Here is a 22235-nt window from a genome sequence, read left to right as displayed (position 1 = left end):
CTTCATGAGTGCTAGGAAGAAAACTGAGTGACACAAGAACTGCAAAATTTTGTTTTTTAAAGATAGCAGCTGGACATTGGTGGCACACACCTTTAATCCCAGCACCAGGAGGCAGAGGCAGGCAGATCTCTATGAGTTCCAGGCCAACCTGGTCTACAGAGTGAGTTCCAGGAAAGGTGCAAAGCTACACAGAGAAACCCTGTCTCGAAAAAGCAACAACAAAAAAAAAAAAAAAAAAAAAAAAAAAAGAAAAAGAAAAAGAAAAAAAAAGATAGCATCTGGAATAATCCAACATTTTTGGAATTAGAGCAGTGATGGCTACATCAATAGCAAGCCAAATAGTTTAAAGTGGTGAATCTCACTTCTGTGAATTGTATCTCTGCTGTGGGGTGTCTTTCTGTATGCTGGGAATATGTGTTGCTCCCATTGGTTAATAAATAAAGCTGCATTGGCCTATGGCAGGGCAGAATGGAGCCAGGCGGGAAATCAAAGAGAGAGAGAAAGAGGAGACAGGCAGAGTTGGAGCAGATGCTTCAAGCCACGTGTGAGAAGCAACGTGTGAAAGAACAGGTAATGACATGAAGCTGTGTGGCAAAACACAGATTGATAGGAGTGGGTTGAGTTAAGTTGTAAGAGTTAGCTAGCAAGAAGCCGGAGCTATAGGCCATACAGTTTGTAATTAATATAAGCCTCTGTGTGTTTACCTGGGACCTAGCAGTGGTGGGGATGGGTGGGACACAGAGAAACTTCCATCTACATATCTCAAGAAGGTAAAAATCTTTAAAATGAATCTTTGACTTTATTCTTTTATTTCACTGAAACTCTTTGTAGATGCCAAGAAAAGAAGAAATTTAAGATCCAATTCCTATGCCAGCAAGATTGCCTAAAGTTGCTTAAAGTCAAATCTTATAACCTGAGTTCAACTCTTACAGTGCATAGGACACCAATTCCTGCATACTTTCCTCTGACCTCTACATGTGCACTGTTGCATGTGGAGCCATTTTCTTCAGCATGTGTTCACACATATATGTCCACCCAAAACATCCATCCTTGTGTTTGGTAATGACAATTCTCTTATTTCATGAGTAGTAATAGTCTTGACATACCAACCCCACTGCACCAGAAAAAATCAAATCCTGAGCTCACTGTTCAGAGAGGCTGAACAGTTTCCATTTTATCCATTTGTCCACGTTTTTTTTTAAAGGAATATAACCATGTAGTCTAAAGTGGCCTGAATTTTTAATATACCCTTGAATGGGCTGGACCTCATAGAGTTCTCTTCCCTCAGCATCCTAACTCGTGAGATTGCAGGCATGAGCCTACATGCCCCGTTTCCAACTTCTTAAGAACAATAGCACTAACAGACTGACAAATTAATAGCCTGAGGGAGGACCAATTCTAGATTTTTTTCATTTATGTATTTACTAAAAGACTCCAGGATGTAAATGGCAAATTTGTCATGAACCTCTTCTCAACCAAGTGAGGTACATTAACACTGTATCAGCAACAGAGGGATGTGCAGAGAGGCATCAGGACAAATATCTAATATAAGCCATGGGTTGGGGCTGAGGCTCTGTGATAGACTGCTGGCCTAGGATGCACAATACCCTTGGTTCTGATTAATCAGACTGACACCATCTTAATGATAGAAGTGCCTCCGTTATAAGGTCAGTGCAAGTTCATTTCTGTTTGCCGCAACTTTCAAGTTGACCAGCTTTAACCTATTTATGGAATTTGACATGCTCTTCACTCTATTGAGTTTGACTGATACCCTGATAAAATATGTTCTGCCAAATAATTTTGAAATGTTCAGTCAAGTTCCTATGTAACCAAATTTCCTCTGGAAATCTCCTGACCCTTTGAATGCTGGGTTTTGGCTACAGAAACCCTACCTTCTCCTGTATTCATTGCTACTTTCTCAAACCCAGCTTTAGGGTGATAGTCCAATCTAACAGAAAATAAAGTTAACTTGACTTGACCAAATAATTTTGGAAATAGTCTTTATTCTCTTTCAGTGGGATTAGTAGTTCCATCCTGGGCATGGCACAAACCAGCCATGGAGGATCATGCCTGACATCCCAGTACTCATGAGGCAGCAGTGGGAGGCTCTGGAATTTGAGATCATCCTCAGCTACAAGTGCTGAGTTTGAGGCCACTCTGGGTTACATCAGAGCCTGTCTCAGCACAAATAAGCAATAAAAGCCAGTTGGAAGAGAAAGACTGGAAGGCTTTCCCCACCATGCATGCAAGAGAGATGTGGGATAAAGGGAGATGATGGGTGTTACATAAATAACCTGTAAGGGATCAGGAGCCAGGGAGATGGTTCACAGGGAAAAGCACTCTTACCGTGGAAAGTATGAAGCCCTGACTTCAACATTGGATCCACTGAGTGTATCCTGACCCAGTCCCTGTGTCTTACCTACCTGTAATGGCTATTCTTGGTTGTCAACTTGACCACATCTGGAATTAACTAATATGCAACAATTGAAGGCACATATATAAGGGGCATTTGCCTAATTTTTAGTAAGTAGATCTACTGTTAATCTGGGTTTTTGAGGTAGGAACACTCAAGCCTTTAATCTGGATCTTTAAGGTGGGTAAATACACCTTTAATTTGGGCCACACCTTCTGCTAGAGGCCTGTATACGGACTAAGACAAAGGAAGCTTTTACTCTTTCTCTGCTTGCACTCACCTTGCCAGCAAGTCAGTTTCTTCACTGAAATTAGAGTCTACTTCTTTGGGATTCCAGTGTATACTGACAACCAGCTGAGATATCCAGTCTTAGGGACTGAACAATTCCTGGTGTATTGAACTTTGCAATCACAGCCGCACATTGTTGGACAAGCTGGACTGCAGACTGTCTTTCCAATAAATCCCAAATATGTATTTTAGTTTTTATTCTCTAAGCTCTGTTTCTCCAGAGAACTATAATACCAATTTTGGCATGCGAAGTAATTCTGGAACAGTGGCTCTCATCCTTTCTAATGTTGCAACCCTTTAATACAGCTCCTCATGTTGTGGAGATCTCTAATTATAAAAGTATTTTCATTGCTACTTAATAACTATAACTTTGACTGTATCATAAAGTAAATAATGTTTAGAGATAAAGATGTACTAAAGGAGTTGTGACTCATAGTTTGAGGACTTCTGTGATCAATAGAAGTGTAAGGATGAACCTTTTAAGTATCTGAAATAGGTTTTCAATTCACCAACAACTATTATTACCAAAGCCTCTGCAGTTACTGAAGCCTCTTCTGGGAGATTTGAGAGTACTGAACAAACATGGTGTGAACTATATTACAAACTTAAAGGATATAAATGCATTTGATTATCCTGATTCACCAGTTGTTAGTGGCAATGCATTTGGTGACTGTGGGACCCACAAGAGGCTCCCTATTAGGCCTTGCTCAAGGTCAGAAAGTCTGAACTTGCTTCACCCAATAGGGCTACATAATAGGATGATTTGGCCAAAAATGTGGTTACCAGGTGTTTTGAAGTGTCTACACTTGTTGGTACTTTATACCTTGACCTTGAAAGGGTTAGGTCCTTTGCCCATCCTCTTGCTGATATACAAAAAAGCCCATTGTGAATAAACTCAGGGCGACTGGGTATTGACCCAGGGCCCTCCCAAAGCTATCCTGTGTCTCTGTCTTTCTCTCCATCTACATCTATATTTCTTCCTATTATTTCTCAATCCTCACTTCTCCCTCCAAGAACCCTTTGACAGGCCAGGGTAGGTCCCTGACGGGTGACACTGTGTATGAAACTTTCTACAGTTTGGGGAAAAATAAGAAAAGTGATGATGCTGGTTGGTTACTCTTAGCACCTCTGGAGAAACTGACAAAGTTTAGGGTTGAGCTCTGTGATAACATTAACCAACTTCTAGCCTCTTACAATACATCGAAGGACAACAATGAACTTGGTGAGAAAATTGACCAACTCCAGATTCATATAAACAGGTTAAAGTTTTCTAATTTTGCCCTGGAAGAGAACCTTCTTTCCAGAAGCCACAGAGCTGAGGTTGTAGAAAACCAAACTGATGCCCTCATTATAAGGCTCACTGAAGTAGAGTGAAAATTCAAGTCTCAGCCATGGCATGTCCTACTGGTTAAAGTAAAGGGCCTAATTTGGTAAATAATGGGATCCTATAACATGGGAGGGGGATGTGTGTACAGACCCCACTGAAGCATGTGACTTTGAACACTCAGATTCTCAACTGAGAAATTTATCTAAACTGGAAAAATAGTACCCTCAGTCCCACCACTTGAAATACTGCCTTTTTCATTTTTGTATGAGGACATGAATCTTTCATTGTCTGCTAAAGCATCAGTACCTTTCTCTGAAGGAAATGTTAGACAAAACAATGCTGGCGTCCTTCAGGGCCCACCAATACTTGCCTCTAGAACTATAACTGGACTCAATGCAAAGCAGGCTCCTAGGAAAGAAATAGATATTGTGCACAGCACTGAAGAGCTTACTAAATTTGCTAATTTATTCAAGCAGAAGTCTGGGGAATATGTGTGGGAATGGATTTTAGGTGTGTGGGATAATGGTAGAAGGAGCATAAAACTAGATCAGGCTGAGTTTATTGATATGGGCCCTCTGAATGGAGAGTCTAGGTTTAATATGGAAACTCTCACAGTTAAAAAAAGTGTCAAAAGATTGTTTGAATGGTTGGTTGAAGCATTTGTCAAAGGATGTGTACTCAACAGGATTTGGAGATGCCAGACACCCTTGGCTTAGTGTCAATGAAGGGATATTAAGGCTGGGGGAAATTGCAATGTTAGAGTGGGCACATGGTGTAAAACCAAATCCTTCATAATGGAAATGCCCAGACGACATGCCTTTTGCTAATCCTGTAAGATGCAAAGTGGTGTAAAGGGCACCAGCACATTTGAAGCTTTTTTTTTTTTTTTCACTTTTCATTGTGCTATACCTTAGGGTTGGAAACACTACTGATCAGTTGGATGAATTAAATGCAATAGGTTTAATTGGTTCCTGAGGTAGCAGGGGTCAGGAGGCAACACTGATTGACAAATACAATGTGATCATAGCTATCACAATGCACAGCAGAGACAAAGTCCATAATGGCCAAACCTATAATGGTCAGCACAGGCAAAGTGGTATTTTTTTCTTTTGCTACATGACTCATATTGACCTTTTCTTATTGGCCAATAAATCATGATGTTCCCAGGTGTGAGACAGATAAGACACCAACTAAATTTGTTTGATCTGGATAAGCAGAAAAGTTCTCTAACAAATGAAAGAAAAGCAGCATTGGACCATGCAAAGCGATTCTCAGCCTGGGAGACAGTTTTAGATTTCAGATAGTTTGTAGACCTGGAACCTTTGAATGTAGGGGTGCCCAGGTTTCCCTGAGGAAGGATATTGATAAAATATCTAAATGTTTTATTGTTACCCTTTCTCAAGTCCTTCCCCAAAAGGACCTATGACCTTTTACAAGGGTAGCTGTATACTGGGGGAAAGGAAACAATCAGACTTCTTGTAGTCTATTGGACACTGATTCTGGAAGATCCCAAGAAACATTGTGGCCCTCCAGTTAAAGAAAGAGCTTATAGAGGTCAAGTAATTAGTGGAGTTTTGGATAAAGTCACACTTACAGTAGGTCCAGTTGTTGGAATTCCTGGTCATTCCCCCAGCTACATGACAGCACATGCACAGTTCAGTAGCTAACTAAGCAAGGGGCCTTATGTTCTATGTAATCCATGTGCTGTGTGATCATGTAATTTGCATGCAGCATGATTATGCTCTATGCACATGCATGGTGGAGCTCCATAAGCCCATATGCACATATACAGGGGAATCCATAAGAAGTAGGACACAGACTTCTCCCCCTTCTTCTCCTTCTCCTACCTGCCTTCTCTCTCTGCACATGTCTTCCACAGGCCTGGTCACACTCTATTCTGTCCCTCTCTCCTCCTAATAAAGCTCTGATAGTGAGTTTTGTCATGCCTCGTGGCCTTTCTTGCATCATAAGAGTACCACTTAATGAATAACACAGCACCGCCGCATTAAAACCAATAGCAGTGTGTCCCTAGACTCATCCTGTGGTTATTTTCCCAATCCCAGAATTGGTAAATTGGGATAGACACACTATGATGGTTGGAAATGACAAGTGGAAGTCTTTAGAGTTGCCTCTTCTAGCTGCACTCCCACTGGGTGGCTACACCTGGCCTGGGCACTGGAGAGTGGCACCCCATCTTTTGTTTAGCAGACACCTTTTGTTAGTCTTGTTGCTCTATGTGAATCTTGTCTCAGAGTCTCCCAAGGTCACAAAGGCCTATGCAAAACTTGATTCAGGAAACCTGGAATACAGTGGTCTCTGATGAATCAAGGAATTTGCACTTGGCATCGTATCTTTGGAAGCTCCTTCCAGGCTGTTTTGAACATACAGAAATCAACTGGCTAAACTGTAAATATAGAGAAAAATAAAAAATGCCCTGGGAGAAGTGAAAGTGTTTCAGTCCTTAGAGACTGGACCCCCTGCAGCCACAAAAGGCTAAATGCATTCTTAAGGTGCCTCTGAGTTTTCTCTCCTTGGATCTGCATTAACCCACACACCCATGCCACAACACTTTGTGACAGCCTTTGACAAGGAAAATAGTCATTTAAAATTAATATTGCATCCCAGAAGGAATTGTAGAAGTTAGTTCCATCAAGAAAGACTTGAAAAATGCTGGGTGGTGGTTCCCACCACAGCTACATCTCCCTTTAACTCTTCTATCTGGACAGTGCTGAAGACAGATCTATAATGAAAAATAACAATTGACTATCAAAAACCCAATCAGGTAATGACTCCAATTGCAGCTGCCGTGCCAGATATGATGTTCTTACTTGTGTTGATATTCTGGCCTGCCCCTTGGGGTTGCCCTGCGTCCTTAAAATGCCTCTTCTTAAGGAAAAACTCCACTCCTTTCTCTCTTTCTCTTCATTCCCATGAGGTGTGCACCCCTCAACCCCCCTCTCTCCCTCTCTCTTTCTCTCTCTTCTCTCCCTCTTTCCTGTCTTCTCTTTGTCTCTTTATTGTAATAAACCATTTCTGTGTAGATGTAGCATATGGGTTGTGAATGTCCACCCACTGGCCCACCGTGCCTGCATGGAGTTGATCACCTGCTAGCCCAACACTGCATCTGCCCGGCATGTCAGTATGTTTCTCTGCACTCATGGGATAACCCCTCCCTGCATAATAATTATAACAACTTGATCACATGAACACATTTCCTGGTGAGTTATAAACAGCTATTGATCTATCAAGTGCTTTTTACTCAGTGCCCATCCACAATGACCACCAGAAGCAATTTGCTTTCAGTTGTCAAGGCCAGCAGGATAACTTTGCTGTTTACTTCAACAATATGTTACCTCTTCAGTCCTGTGTCATAACTTAGTTAGAGGGGATATTGATTGTGTGTCTATTCCATAAAATATCAAATTGCTGCACTATATTTGATGGGCCAAGTGACCAGAAAGTAGTAACCTCACTGAATTCATTGGTGACACATATGTGAATCAGAGGATGGGACATAAAGCCATTCAAAATTCAAGGGCCTTCTACCTCAATAAAATTCCGAGGAGTTCCCTGGTGTGGGACATGCAGAGATATTCCATCTAAGGTGAAGGATAAGTTATTTCACCTTGCTCTTCCCACAACCAAGAAAGCCTTTTTTTGTTTATTGGGCCTATTTGGATTCTGGAGACAGCACATTCCTCATGTGGGTTTGTTTCTACAGTACATCTACTAAGTGACACAGAAAACAGCTATAATTGTGTGTGGCCTGGAATAGGAGAAGGTTCAGGCTACTCTGCTGGCTGCTACACCACTTGAACCATATGATCCAGCACATCCAATGGCACTTGCAGTGGGTGGCAGTGGCAGATTGTGTGGCTGTTTGGAGCCTTTGGATGTCCCCTCTAAGTGAATCAAAGATCACTCCTTTGGGATTTCTGAGCAAGGCTCTACCATCATCTTCAGATAACTGTTCTCCTTTTGAGAAACAGTTTGGGACTGCTCTTGTGCCTTAGTGGAATCTGAACTTTTGAAAATGTGCCATGAAGTTACCATGCAACCTGGGTTGCCTATCATGAGCCTTCAGCAATCTATTATCAAATAAATCATCATGCCTTTAGGTTTGAACTTGTTAATATAGTTAAATGAAAGTTAAAACCTTAGTAGCCTCATGAGGCACTTCTACCCAGTTTGAAATGCAGCTTCCAGATGTCATCATCTGCAACAGTCACTTACTGCCTTCTTTGCTTCCATCAGACCTGATTCAAGGTTTCCCAGGTTTTCTGAGAGAATAGGGTAGGGAGAGAAACAAGGGGTAATGCCATGCACTCAGAGAAATGATAGGGACTTAAACCTTAACATGGAGGCATTGAATTGTTTAATTTCATCTTAGATGAGGTAGGGAAGGGTATATTAAGGAAGCGTATTGCCAAGCCAGAGGGACTGGATCCACTCTATTTCTGAGAAATATTTCCTTTCTTTGGTCTCTCTCTCTCTCTCTCTCTCTCTCAGTTTCTTTCACTCTCTGTCATTTCCTCTAGAGCTCTTTCTACTTAGGTCATATTCTTTTCATGGTTTATATTGTGCTCACCACCTTCAATCTCTTATATTCAAATGCTTGATGTAACAGTAGGAGGTGTATCCTTGTTGAAGTTGGTGTGTCCTTGTTTGTTAACATGTGTCACTGTAGGCAGGATTTGAGTTTTCAATATCCCAGACAAAACAAGTGTTTCTTTCTGCCTGTCTGTGTATCAGGATATAAGACTCAGTGCCATGCCTGCCCACCATGATGCTGCTATTCGTGATGATAGTAGACTAATCTCTGTTACTCTACACAAGCCTCATAAGTCACCTTGGTCATATGTTTCTTTACAGCAATAGAAAAGTCACTAAGACAGGTTGTCTGGATAATATTTTGACATATTATCTCTCTGTGCCCATCTCCTGTAATGTTGAGGAAGGCTTATGAAAGAGGAATGGACTGTCCTGGCAAATCATAGAGTCCATGGTGTGATTATGACTGATGACGCCTGCAGGAACATAGTGAAAAAGAGCAACAATAGGAGTACACATTAATGAAACCTGTGTGGTTTGAAATGTAAACAACACTGGGTAGTTTCAGAGGGCAGTCATGTGCTGAAATACAGGCTGTAATTATCAGGGAGGTTAGGGTCATTAGAAAGCAGGCACCTCCTCTTCCTTAGAAATATAGAAAAAGTGTTTTAAGGGAACTGCCCACCCATCCAAGCATTTAACTATGGGAGGAAAAGGAAGGTGATTCCTAGTCCAGAAAAACAAACTTCATACAGAATATTCTGTGGCTCTGTTCCAGTGGGGCAAGGTCCATTTAAAGCTAGAACCTCCTGTGGTGGTATTATCTAGATGCTACTTTTTTTCTTGAAAGAAGGAAGATGAAATGTTTAATGGTCAAAGCACAATGGAGAGTTCATTGTATGAATACATGATGATGAAGCCTGGGTTGCATTTCAAGACCAAAGCATGCTGAGATACCCAAGCTTTGAGACTCTGCATAGACGAGAATATCTGAGAAAGGAGATAATAGAATAGCTGCATGAAATTAGTGGAAGTAGCAAAGAGAGATGTATGAGAAGCTGCAGTGAGAAAGCCATCTAAGCCCTTTGAAGCTGAGGTCCCAGGTGTCTGAGACAAAGCTGCAGGGTTTGATGTTTGCCCTGCAGGGTTTCAGTTTTGCCTTGGCCCAATATTCCCTTACTTCTTTGAAAGGGAAATTTATATTCTGTGCCATTGTGTGTTGGGCATACATAATTTGTGTTTTGATTTTACAAGATGGCACATTCAAAATATTGCCTTGATTTTCAGAAGGAACTTTGGACATTAGAACAGTGATGAGATTGTTTCGTAATACGGAGACTGTTGCATGCCAATCTCTACAGGTCTGGGACAGTTCTGTGTTTGGGGTGGAAGCCAGGGTTGAGAACCACCGAGCTGTGTCCCTTCACAACACTCTGTCCTTAAGGAAGCTGCTTCTGTCACTCCGGAGGCACTAGCCAATCAGGGTTTCCAGATAGACGGCTTGTCAGAATGGGGCGGGCACTTCCGGTCCGCCATGCTGCAGGGAGGCTCTGTGGTTCCTTGTGCTGTGCCGTGACCCGCTGCCGGGAGCTGTGAGGAGAGCTGGGCGAGCTCGGAATCCGCCATGGTGAGTGAGGGGCCGCCGTCCCCACGCGGGGAGGAGCCGCGGGAGCCGGTGTGGGGTCCCTGGGCTGTGGGAACCGGCGTCCGGATGCCGCCCCCTGTTTGGTCACGTGAGTTTCCTGAGGATCCTCTGTGCCTGCAGCTCCCGAGTCCCGTGGCCTCTGAATAACTTCCATCTGCGGCTGTGGCTGCAGCTGCACATAACGTGGGCTTGAGTGAACTGTTTGAGGATTTGTCCTTATTTCCCACGTCACTGTGCAGGGCACGCGCATGCGCAGCTTTCATCTTTGCTGTGGAAGGCAGTTAGTTAACTCGCAGAGCCCTGGTGTCTCTAGTGTCTTCTACAAGTGCTGCACTTGGCGCTGAACATTCAGGTGTAAGATTCATCTGCATTTAATTCTGTGCAGGGCGTAAAGTCTGTGTCATTAACACGTTTGCATGTAGATGCCAGGGTGGTCCAGTCATGTGTGCCAGTAAGGCCAGACTTATAGGATTTCCTGGCCTCGTGTGTCAAAATTGACTCTATATTAATTGTGTCTTTATTTCTAAGTTTTCTCTTAGTTTTTCTTCATCTCTTTATTCTTTCCCAAATAATACTTAGATAGTTCTAGGCCAGCTACTGCTGCACAGTGAGAGCCTGAAAAGGACTAAGCAGACACCATAACAGGCTGCTTAGTCTTCTCTCAGAGATCAGGCCTCAATTTCAGTTTCCTGAGATTTGAGCAAGCAGTTTCTGGGAGGGCCATGACATAGTCCTTGAAGTAGCTCCCTTTCTGCACGTACTCTGACAGCTCAAGATTCAGCCAGTTGTTTACTGTCAAGGACCCCTCACCAACTTAGAGCAAAGTGAATGGGGTCAATGTGAACAGCCAGCCCCCATGCAGCACAAGGACAGAGCCTGGGACTTGTCCAGGCCTGCCCCAAAGTGAAAACAACCAGGAAATTCAAAGGTAACATATCCTCACCCAGTCATATGATGCAAAGGTTTATACCACCCAGCTTGGGGTTTTTCCCTTTAAAAACCCCTCACCCTGAGAACTCAGGGCCATTCTCCTCCACTTGCTAGTCAGAGTGTTGGACACCGACCAAGCCTCGGTTGCTTTGCTGTCAATAAACCCCTTTGTGCTTGCATCGGATATCAGCTCTGTGGTGGTGGTGTTGGGGGCCCATCTCAGAAAACCTTAAAGAAAAGTATGTCTATGTACTTTGTTTGGAGTCACGTTCTCTCTGCCTGATAAAGGTCATGGAATTAAACTTGAGTTCCCTGCAAAAGCAGTATGTTCTTAACACCTGAGCCATATTTCCAGCCAAAAATCCAAGTATTAAATTTCTGTGACTTTGAAACATTTTTACTTTTTCAAACATTTAAAAGTTAGTTCTTTAATCAGTATGAAAACATTCAAATAATTATGAGGATCAACTTAGTATGCCGGACTTTGTTGACTTGGGGGCTTACCCTCTCTGTGGAGTGGATGGGGGTGGGGCTATGAGGGGAGGTGGGGGGTCAGGAGAAGGGGAGGGAGAGAGAACTGGGATTGGTATGTAAAATGAAAAAATAATTAATTTAAAAAAAGGAAAAAAAATAAATTCATATGGTACACTAGTAAAATTAATTACATTCAAGAGGGTACTTTCCCCAGAACAAAACTTTCTGTTTGTCAACTCCGTTATATTGAGACCAGGTCTCACTGCATAGTCCTAGCTGACCTTGAATTCAAGATCTGCCTCTGACAGTCTAGAATTAAAGACCTAACCAACTATACCTGGCCATATTTATAACACTTATGTAACATTTACGTAAACTATCATAAGCTAATAGGTTAGTAAGAAAATCAGTTGCCTTCTAGATCTCAAGTAAACTGCCTTCACAGCATGCTTTTCAACATGGTCTGGAGCTTTCCCCGTAGCTTTTATTTCAGTTTCTGTTAAACTTTACTTGTTCATTTTATTTTTTGTTTGTGAATGAATGTGTATGGTTGCTACTTCTCTCTGAGGCCAGAAAAAGGTCCAATTTATTTGAGTTATAGGCATGTAAGCCAACTAACCTGTGTGTGGGACACCAGACTCAGGTCCTCTGCAAGAGCAGCACAGTCTTAAAAGCTGATCCTTCCCTGCAGGCACTGCAGGATTCTGAAGCTGAGCCAGAGTACCCTTAGAAGATGGTTTTATTTAACTTTACTTTTCTAATGACATAAACCTAGCAGTCAAATAGCACCCACTCAATGCTATTTGATACTCTCAAAAAGATCAAGAGTCACTATAGAATTCTTGATCATAGTCATCTTGGCTATCTTCATGTTCACAAGTAAGATGGTGTAAATAAACACAAGCTTATGCTTTGATATTGCCAGATGTTTGTTGTGTTTGAATGTGAAGATACTTGACCTCAGCAGGGTCATCTGGGAAGAGAAAGCCATCTTCAGCCACCAATAACCTTCTGCTTTCTGGTCTTTATAGCAATTGCTTATAAGTTGTGGCAATAGTACCACAAGCAGCTCAGGCCCATCCATGAACTATCAGTAACTGTCCAGCCATTATATAATCACCATTAGCATGTGACTCCACCTTCTATTTTCCAATTCCAGGTAGAAATGAGTGGCTATTTTTAGTCTGTATTCAAATAGCTCTAGTTCCTTTTTCACCTCTCAAGAAAGTATATGAGTATTGTTAATGCCATCTCTCCTCCTAGAGTTTTAAATAAATTGGTTAGTGTATAATTAGGCATTAGACATTTTGGTTTTGCTGAAATAGCACTGGAAATACCAAGCACAGCTCATGCAGCTGGGAAAGAATTGGTAAGTGAATTTCTTTTTCCTGCCATGCCATTGCTTGCTTAAGATGTAAAGTTAGCATTTTCATAGGTTATCATAAGTCCTCATTAGGAAATGGAGGGAATTTATGTCTGGATATATTATCAAATTCCTCACCCTATGATTCAGCGTCCTTCTTAGGAAATGGAGGATAAGTATTTAAAGGAGGTTCCAATAAAGGAGCTGAAAGAACTGTCATCACATTGTAACTGGTGATGTTATCTTTTTAATAATATTAATTGGCATATTCTGCTCATTCATCATGAGGCTTGGCTCTCAGGAATTTAAAATGATGTAGAGGGGAACTGTAGGAGAAAATGCAGGAATGTCCTGGTGGTTAGTTTATCTTGTACACTACACTTCTAAGTAACAAGTGTGGCCCACCATGCTTCTGAATATTCGCCAAAGTCAGAACCTTGAATTATAAAGTAGCATGGGTAGTCAGTAACTGGCCTGCTGACCTGTCTACACTCTCCACATATCCTTTTATGTACTACTTCTGCATAGAGATCCTGGTGGGTTGCATGACTGCTCACTTTTCAACCCAAGGTGATGTGCTAACCAATTAGAGTCAATGTATAAGTAGTTGCTCATGTGAAATAAAGTAGATGATGTTCCATGAGACCATCCCTGGAGTGGTTCTTCTCTATGCTCTTTACTGACCCATGGGCATTGTGGCCTTCTTGGGGGACACACAGATAATAACTGTAACAGCAACTTGGCACCCAACATGGGTGATTTATTTTTCTTTTTTCTTTCAAGAAGGGTCTTACCAATTCATCATGCCTCCCCAATGCTAATATTAAAAGTGGATGTCACTGTGCCCAGCCTCAGTATTTACTATTAAAATGTCACTACCTGGAGGATGGAGCTTGGCAAGGGAAAAAAAAAATGCAAGGCTAACCTCAGCTATCTACTGAACTTGAGGCCAACCTGAGCTACTTGAGACTATTTCCTCCCAGAACAAAAACAGCTGTGTGCACTCATGCACAGTGTAATACCAGGACTTAGGAGGCAGAGACATAAGGATGGAAGCAAATTTAACCTAATGTTTGCATAGTTATATTCCAGCCAGGCCTACATAGGGAAACCTTGTCCCCTCAGCAAAACAGCAACAGATGTCATAACCCATGAAAATGGACTACCTACAAGTGGTTAAGGTGCTTGCTTCTGAGCCTGATGATTTGAGTTCAATCTCTAGGATTCTCACATGTTGTTTTCTGATTTCCACATGTGTGCAGCACTTAAGACACCATGCATGGAAAACAGGGTGCTGGGAATGTAGGTCAGGGGTAGAGTACCTGACCAAACATGTGGAAAGCTCTGGGTCCCATCCTAGCACCTCAGAAAAACATCTTGCATAAGTCAGAATTCCTCTTTGCTGTCCCAGATCTCCTGTACCTCCCTGTGTAGCTCATGCTAGTCTGGATGCTCGGATTACAGGCATATGCCACCTAGTCAGCTTGATATATTGTTTAAAAATCTCCTGAAGAGTTTCAGTAAAGACTACCTAATCAAACAGAAGTACTAACAACAGAATGCATTTATACTCCTCTTGCTCCAGGAGTTCAGTCCAGCAGAGTATAGGCTCTGGCAGCTCTTTTCTGTTCTCTCCAACTTCAGAGGTTTCTAATCCAGGTTTCTATTTAATCCAATTAAGGTGACTCATCAAAGTATTGGATAGTTTTATGTCAACTTGACATAAGCTAGAGTCATCTGAGAGGAGGGCGCCTCAGTTGAGGAAATGCTTCCATAAGATCTAGATGTAGGCAAGCCTGGAAGATATTTTTTTAATTAGTGATTGATTGGGAAATGCCCAGCCCATTGTGGATGGTGCCACCCATGGGCTGGTGGTCCTGTGTTCTATAAGAAAGCAGGCTGAGCAAGCCATGGTGAACAGGCCAGTAAGCAGCACCTTCCATGGCCTTTGCATCAGCTCCTGCTTCCTGGTTCCCACCCTGCTTGAGTTCCTGTCAGGCCTTCCTTCCTGAGCATGGGAGTAGGAGCTCTTGTGTGGAAACATGCTTATTGTGGACCTCACCATGCAGTGAGTATAGCTCTACTGCTTTTATTGTCACCATGGAAGGCAGATTTGTTGATTAGCTGAGCCCTAGTTTCTCTATTATCTTCTCAAAAGTTCTGAACTTCCCACTTAACATACAGGTGTAAGATCCCACTGGAATTAATTTTGATTAGATGTTAAAATCTGTGTTATTAATACATTTGCATATAAATTACAGTGTTCCAGTTACTTGTGTTAGTAAGGCCATACTTACTGTATTTTCTAGTCTCATTGGTTAACACTGACTGTATTTTAATTGTTTTGTTATGTCTGTTTGCTCTCATGCTCTGTTGATCTCTTTTTTCTTTCCCAGACAATACAGTCTTGTAGTTATGTTCAAAGTTTTGAAGTCAAATGTCGCTGTGTGTGCTGTTTATTCAATTTTATGTTGATCTCTTTTTCATTCTTGATGACCTTTTGCCATCAGTTTTCTGTTGTTGATGGCATAAATTATTAGATTTTTATTGGACTTTATTGAATCTCTAGCTGGAATTCTCAATTTTCATAATATATTTTGGCTATTGATATAATAGCCAAAAAGGCAGCAAACCACACGGTTGCTTTCTTATCCAGGTTGGCTCAGCTTCTTGCTTAGACTTTCCCATCCCCCATCAGACACACATTTCACACTTCTCAAAGTTTAAATGTGCATTATTAAACCCTTTCAAAAGACAGTTTAGGGCCGGGCGGTGGTGGCACACGCCTGTAATCCCAGCACTTGGGAAGCAGAGGCAGGTAGATCTCTGTGAGTTTGAGGCCAGCCTGGTCTACAGAGCTAGTCCAGGACAGGCTCCCAAGCTACAGAGAAACCCTGTCTTGAAAAAACAAAAGAAAAAAAAAAAAAAGACAGTTTAGTTAGATTAGCATGGATATAGAAGGACATGGTACTATGGCCTAGGCAGATAGGTCCCACACTGAAAAGGAATAGAGAAAAGAATGCTGTGATCTCAATTAGAGAAAGTTGAATCCATCCATATATCTTACCATGAATATTATAACTGGAAGCCAAGCATTGTCTTTCAGGTGTTTCACCTCCTCAGCCCCCAGACACAAGATGTTGCTTGACTCATTTTATCCCAGTAGAGTATGATTTGTGATCAGATGAATCTGTGACTCTCTCTGTGTTGGCTGGAATTTAAGACCTTCAGAATCCAACTTGCTAACCTAGTGAAATTGAATTTAACACCTTAGTAGTCTTGTGAGGCACTTCTTCCCAGTTAGAAATGTAGCTTCTGATGGCATCATCTACAGCAGTCACACTGAAGACACGAAGAGACTGCCTTCACTGCTTCCAGCAGACCTGATCCAAGGTTTCCTCAGTTCTCCTAGGGAACTTGGTAGAGAGGGAAACAAAGCATAATGCAGTGCACTCATAGAAAAGATAGGCACTTAAACCTAAGTTTGGAGGTCTTACATTGTTTAGTCTCTTATTAGATATTGTAAGGAAGATTATATTGATTAAGCCTATAACCAGGCAAGTACAGGCCCACCCCCCAATTTGGGTAAATATTTTCTTTCTTTTAGTTCTCTCTCCCCCCCTCCCCCCCCCCCCCCCCACTTGCCCATCCTCCACTCCTTCCCTTTCCCTCTCCCTTCCCATTGTTCTCACTCCCTGTTTCTTCAATTTATTTCACTCTTTTCTTTTAGAGTTCTTTCTACTTAGGTTACATTTCTTTCATGGTTTATACCCCAGGCTCTTTGAATGTTCGGTCCTCAGTTAGTGGAACTAATTGTGTAAAATTAGGGGGTATGCCCTTGTGGGAGTAGGTGAGTTTTGTTTGTTAAAGTGTCACTGTAGGTGGGCTTTGAGGTTTCAAAAGCTCAAGCGAAGAAAGTGTTTCTTTCTGCTTGTATGTCTGTGTGTCAGGATGTTAGTCTCAGCACCATGCATGCCTACCTTGATGCTGTCATTCATGATAATAATGGACTAATCCTCTGTCCTGTAATCAAGCCCCAAATTAAAAACCTTGCATTATAGCAGTCACCTTGGTCATAGTGTTTCTTCACAGCAATGGGGCAGTAACTAAGGTAGATATTTTTGTGTAATATTTTGGCGTATTATGTGTATATATTCTTCCCATAACTTGTGAAAATGAGTAAGGCTAAATTAAATAGTCAAGGACTGTCTTAACAACATTTAGTGTGTTACATGGTTACTACTGATGACTCATGCAGATCTATAGAGGAAAAGAGCAACAATAGGGAAAGAAATTCATGGAACCTGTGTGTTTAGGCAAGAAAAACAGCACTAGGTGGTTTCAGATGACAGTCATGGATTCTTCCTCTGTGCTTTCAGTTCAGTACTGTTGCAGCCATCTGTTTGGCAGAGTCAAGGCCCCAGTGAGGAGACTGATTGTTAATTGTTTGAAGATGTGAAAATGAAGACTGGGTTGCACTTTGAGACCACTAGATGTTGAGATACCCAAGCTCTGAGACATTGCCATGAATATCTGTATGTAGGATGTGGAGGAAGCAAAAGAGAGATGTGTGAAAAGTGTCAAAGAGGAGCCATCTAAGCCCTTTAAAACTGTAGCCCCAGGTGTCTGACACAGAGCAGCAGGATTTGGTGTTTGCTCTGCAGGGTTTCAGTCTCATCTTGGTCCAGTCTTTCTTCTTTGAAAAGGAAATGTGTATACTGTTCCATTGTGTGTTGGGTAGTTTTTTGATTTTACAAGATAACACATTCTGGAGACTGCCTTTAGTGTCAGAAGAAACTTTTTATATTCTAACAATGTTGGGACTATTACAGAATATGGATATCTTTGTGGTTAGACTACTTGCATTTTGCATTATGGGTTGAGTATGAAGCTATCATGACTTGTGTCAATACCTGGTAGATTGAATGAAAACTTCCCCAAGTACAAAAATGTATTTGAGACCTGTGGTTTGTGGTTTTCATAGGGGTGCATATGATACCTCTAGGATGAGCAGCCTTTCCAGAGTATGTTAGTATTTGGGGATAGGTGTTGAGTGTTTATACCCATGACCACACTTGTCTTCTTTCTGTGGTTGAAGCTGAGCAGTGCCCTTCCTTCTTATGCAGCCACGCCATTTCCACCAAAACAGACTCCATTCCTAAATAATGTAAGATAAAATAGATGCAATTGCTTTTTCTTGCTAGGTCATTTTTCTGCCCTAATGTTTTTATTTTTATGTATTTAATAATAGAATTAGGTTTTTGTACATGTGAAAATTTGCTTTTGTGCTAAACTTTACCCACTTCTTTACTTTTAAACTCTGGCAGAAAGTATCATTCTTGACCAGCAGGATGACATACATTCATGGCAATACTGGTCTCCTGAATCATTACATTGCAGATGTGTAATTTTCTCCATATAGTTATGCATGTTTTAATTTTTGAAATGTGTGCATGGGTCTTTTGCCTATGCCTATGTGTGTGTGTGCGCGCGCGCGTGTGTGTGTGTGTGTGTGTGTGTGTGTGTGTGTGTGTGTATGTTTACTGTGTGTGTGCCTGGTGTTCATTAAAGTCAGAAGAGAGCACTGAATTCTCTTGAACTGGAGTTACAAATCGTTGGGACCTCCAAGTGAGTACTGGGGATTGATTCAGGTCCTCAAAAGTAGCAGGTGATCTTAACTGTTGACCCATCTTTATACTCTATTGGGTTTGCTTATTTGTTTGTTTTAATTTTTTAGCATCAACCTTTACTCACTAATGTTTTTGAGAAACCTTTTGATCTGTCAGTAACTCATTAAAAATGCATTTCTTCTATATGAATATTACATTACCCTTAGAGTTTAGGTGAGGCACTCCATTTTTCTGAAAGACAAGTACATTTATGAAGTGGATTTTCAACTCACTGGTGGAAGTTAGTATGAGCCCTGAGTACTTTCTTTTTTGTCTTTGTTTGTTTTAGACAGAGTCTCAGTATGTATCTTTGACTTTTCTGGAAATCTTTATCTGGAGCAGGCTGGCCTGGAAATCATGAAGATTTACTTGTCTCTGCCTCCTGAGTTTTGTCGTTAAAAGTGTGCACCATCATACCCATCTTGTCCATCCTTTTATGATGTCAGTAATTTTGATACAATTTAATTGATGTTTACTCAATACTATTGATCTGTTTGCATGTTTCTCTCTATATGTAAGTTAGCATTTCTCTTGGAATGTCATATACTGTTCAGAGGTCCAGAAATGATAGTCATGGTCCTCCTTTTCTGTTTCCTTCTAAAGTGATTTGGTGATTACATTTGAAATTCTGTGATGTGAAATAAATTTGTTGAGCACACAGAATTATGTAAATATATTCACAATGAAGTGTACATTTGAAATGTATTCAGTCTCAACATTTCTACTACATATGTGTATGGGATATTTTAGGGTGCAGTGACCTATGAGGATGTGCATGTGAACTTCACTCAGGAAGAGTGGGCTTTGCTGGATTCCTCCCAGAAGAGTCTCTACAAAGATGTGATGCTGGAAACCTATGAGAACCTCATTTCTATAGGTAAGAATGTGAGCTTTCTGTCACATTTTAGCTTAAGGGGACAAGCCTTTCTTGGAGATTGGTGTTCCACTGTGATTTCAACTGTTAAAAAGGAAGAATGTGATAAATAAGACAGGCGTGCTTCTAAAAATCACTAAAGATAACTTAAATTTTGCATAATTTTCAATAATATATCATACATTTTTGGTACTATATTTTAGGCTACAAATGGGAAGACCAGAATATTGAAGAACATTGTCAAAGTTTTAGAAGACATGGAAGGTAATTTTCATCTGCAAGGAGATACATTTATGCCTTTGAAGGAATTTTAATATGCCCTGATATTTAATGAAAAGCAACAGTGTAAATAATTACAGCTTTGTGATGATTATTAAATTCCTGCAACATTATGTACTTGTTTCAGGTAGCTGATCTGTTTGCAATGCAGTCCTCTAAGAAACAAGACAAGGAAACAATGCCTTAACAAATGTCACCATATTAATCGTAGCCCTGTTGTAGAATTATCCATCCATACAGTTTCATTCCATTCAAGTATTGAAAGGCATTTATATTCATTAAGGGATTAGGGTGTGTCTAAGACCTTTTATAAGCAAATAGTGCATAGTAAAGCTAGTGTTACTTAGATACTTCTAGGGATTTATCATAGTTTAGTGAGAAAGGCAGTTTGTAACAATCAAGAAGCGTATTGTGGTGGAGAGACCTTAATCTCTATACCACATCTCTATGAGGAATGAAAAGTTAAACTGTGAATGCAAACCTTTTGTTTGTAATACTTTAATAGGTATATCGCCTGTCATTCTAGATACAAGCCATGTGAGCATAAGGGATATGGAAAGAAGCAATGTACCTCTCTCTCTCCCAAAAAATATGGAAGTATTGGAAGATATGTAGTATTTCCCACTGTGAGAAGACATGGTGATCCTGATTTAAGTGTACAATTAATTGGATTTCCAGTTAATTCATTGGGAATATATCAACATACTTACACTGAGGGAAAACCTTATGATGACAAGGAATATAGACATCCTTCAACCTGTCCTGGTTCAGATTGCACATGTACTATGACTCACACTTCAGGAAAATGTTATGAATGTGATCAGTGTCATAAAGCTCTGAGTTTTTCTAGTTCTCTTCAAAGAGGAGAAATAACTCATATAGAAAAAGGATGCTGTAAATGTGAGCCATGTACTAAATACTTGAACCATCATAGGTATAATCAAACATATAGAAGATCTCGTAATGAAGAAGAACCCTGTGAATGTAAACAATGGGATAAAACATTTAGATCTGATTCCTCTTTACATTTACATGAAAGAATTCCTTTGAAAATAAAACACTATGAATATAATCAAGGTGATAAAGCCTTTACATATCATAGTTGTCTTCAGTATGGATGTCATCAGTGTGGAAAGGCCTTTCAATGTCACAATTACCTTCAAACACATGAAACAACTCATACTAGAGAGAAACCCTGTGAATGTAATCAATTTGGCAAAGCCATTGCAAGTACTGGTGATTTTTACAGGCATGACAGAATTCATATGGGCAGGAAACTGTATCAGTGTAATCAATGTGGTAAAGCCTTTGCACAGAAGAGTAATCTTCTCAGGCATGAAAGAAGTCATACTGGAGAGAAACCCTATGTTTGTTATCAGTGTGGTAAAGCCTTTGCAGATAACAGCAGCCTTCACAAGCATGAAAGAAATCATACTGGAGAGAAACCCTATGAATGTAATCAATGTGGTAAAGCCTTTGCAAATTCCAGTAATCTTAAACAACATGTAAGAAATCATACTGGAGAGAAGCCCTATGAATGTAATAAATGTGGTAAAGCCTTTGCATATCCTAGTAGTATTCAAAGGCATGAAAGAAGTCATACTGGAGAGAAACCCTATGAATGTAATCAATGTGGTAAAGCCTTTGCACAAAAGATTAATCTTCATAAGCATGAAAGAAGTCATACTGGAGAGAAACCCTATGTTTGTAATCAATGTGATAAAGCCTTTGCAGATAGCAGTACTCTTCAAAAGCATGTACGAAGTCATACTGGAGAGAAACCATATTTATGTAATCTATGTGGTAAAGCCTTTGCACAGAAGTGTCATCTTCTCAGTCATGAAAAAATTCATACTGGAGAGAAACCCTATGAATGCAATCAATGTGGTAAAGCCTTTGCAGAGAAAAGTCATCTTCACAGGCATGAAAGAAGTCACACTGGGGAGAATTCCTATGAATGTAGTCAATGTGGTAAAGCTTTTGCATATAACAGTCATCTTCACAGGCATGAAAGAATACATACTAGAGAAAAATCCCATGAACATAAGAGGTAAAACTTTGTACATCAGGCAGAGAAAAAATTGTTTTGGAGATGCCGGTACCATGTGGTGTCCACGAAGATCATCAGCAGTGGTAAAGTAGAACCAGTAAGAGCCTAGAAGAAAAGTGGGAACTGCCAAGGGTGGAGCCAGAGAAGCCCTGAAGATTGGGAGTGCATCCCAGTCGTTAGTAGTGGAGTTGTTTATACTGTTAGAGTTTTTTTTCCCTTCTTTCAGAATGTGACTGACCTAATTCATCCCTTTTGAAGAAAGAAGGTATTTAACTTAATTTTAATATTTTTACAAAGGCCATAGTTGAAAGACTTTGAATCTTAAAAGAGATTTTGGATTTATTGTGAGATTGGACATTTTTAAGAAAAAAA

General features: G+C 40.7%; 1 protein-coding gene across 2 annotated transcripts; it reads left to right on the top strand.

The window, feature by feature from the left end:
- Positions 1-10107: 10107 nt before the first annotated feature.
- Positions 10108-22235, top strand: LOC118572046 (zinc finger protein 431-like). Of its 2 annotated transcripts, XM_036171467.1 has the most exons (4): positions 10108-10206; positions 19411-19537; positions 19738-19798; positions 20340-22235. In XM_036171467.1, the coding sequence occupies exons 1-4, from the start codon at positions 10204-10206 to the stop codon at positions 21865-21867; spliced, it is 1719 nt and encodes a 572-aa protein (XP_036027360.1). In that variant the 5' UTR covers positions 10108-10203; the 3' UTR covers positions 21868-22235. The 2 variants fall into 2 exon arrangements, with proteins under 2 accessions (XP_036027360.1, XP_036027361.1); XM_036171468.1 differs by lacking the exon at positions 20340-22235 and having other exon boundaries at positions 19738-19926.

Source organism: Onychomys torridus, chromosome 21 (genome assembly GCF_903995425.1).
Source record: "Onychomys torridus chromosome 21, mOncTor1.1, whole genome shotgun sequence".
Lineage (NCBI taxonomy): Eukaryota > Metazoa > Chordata > Mammalia > Rodentia > Cricetidae > Onychomys > Onychomys torridus.
This window is presented reverse-complemented; position numbering and strand designations above follow the sequence as displayed.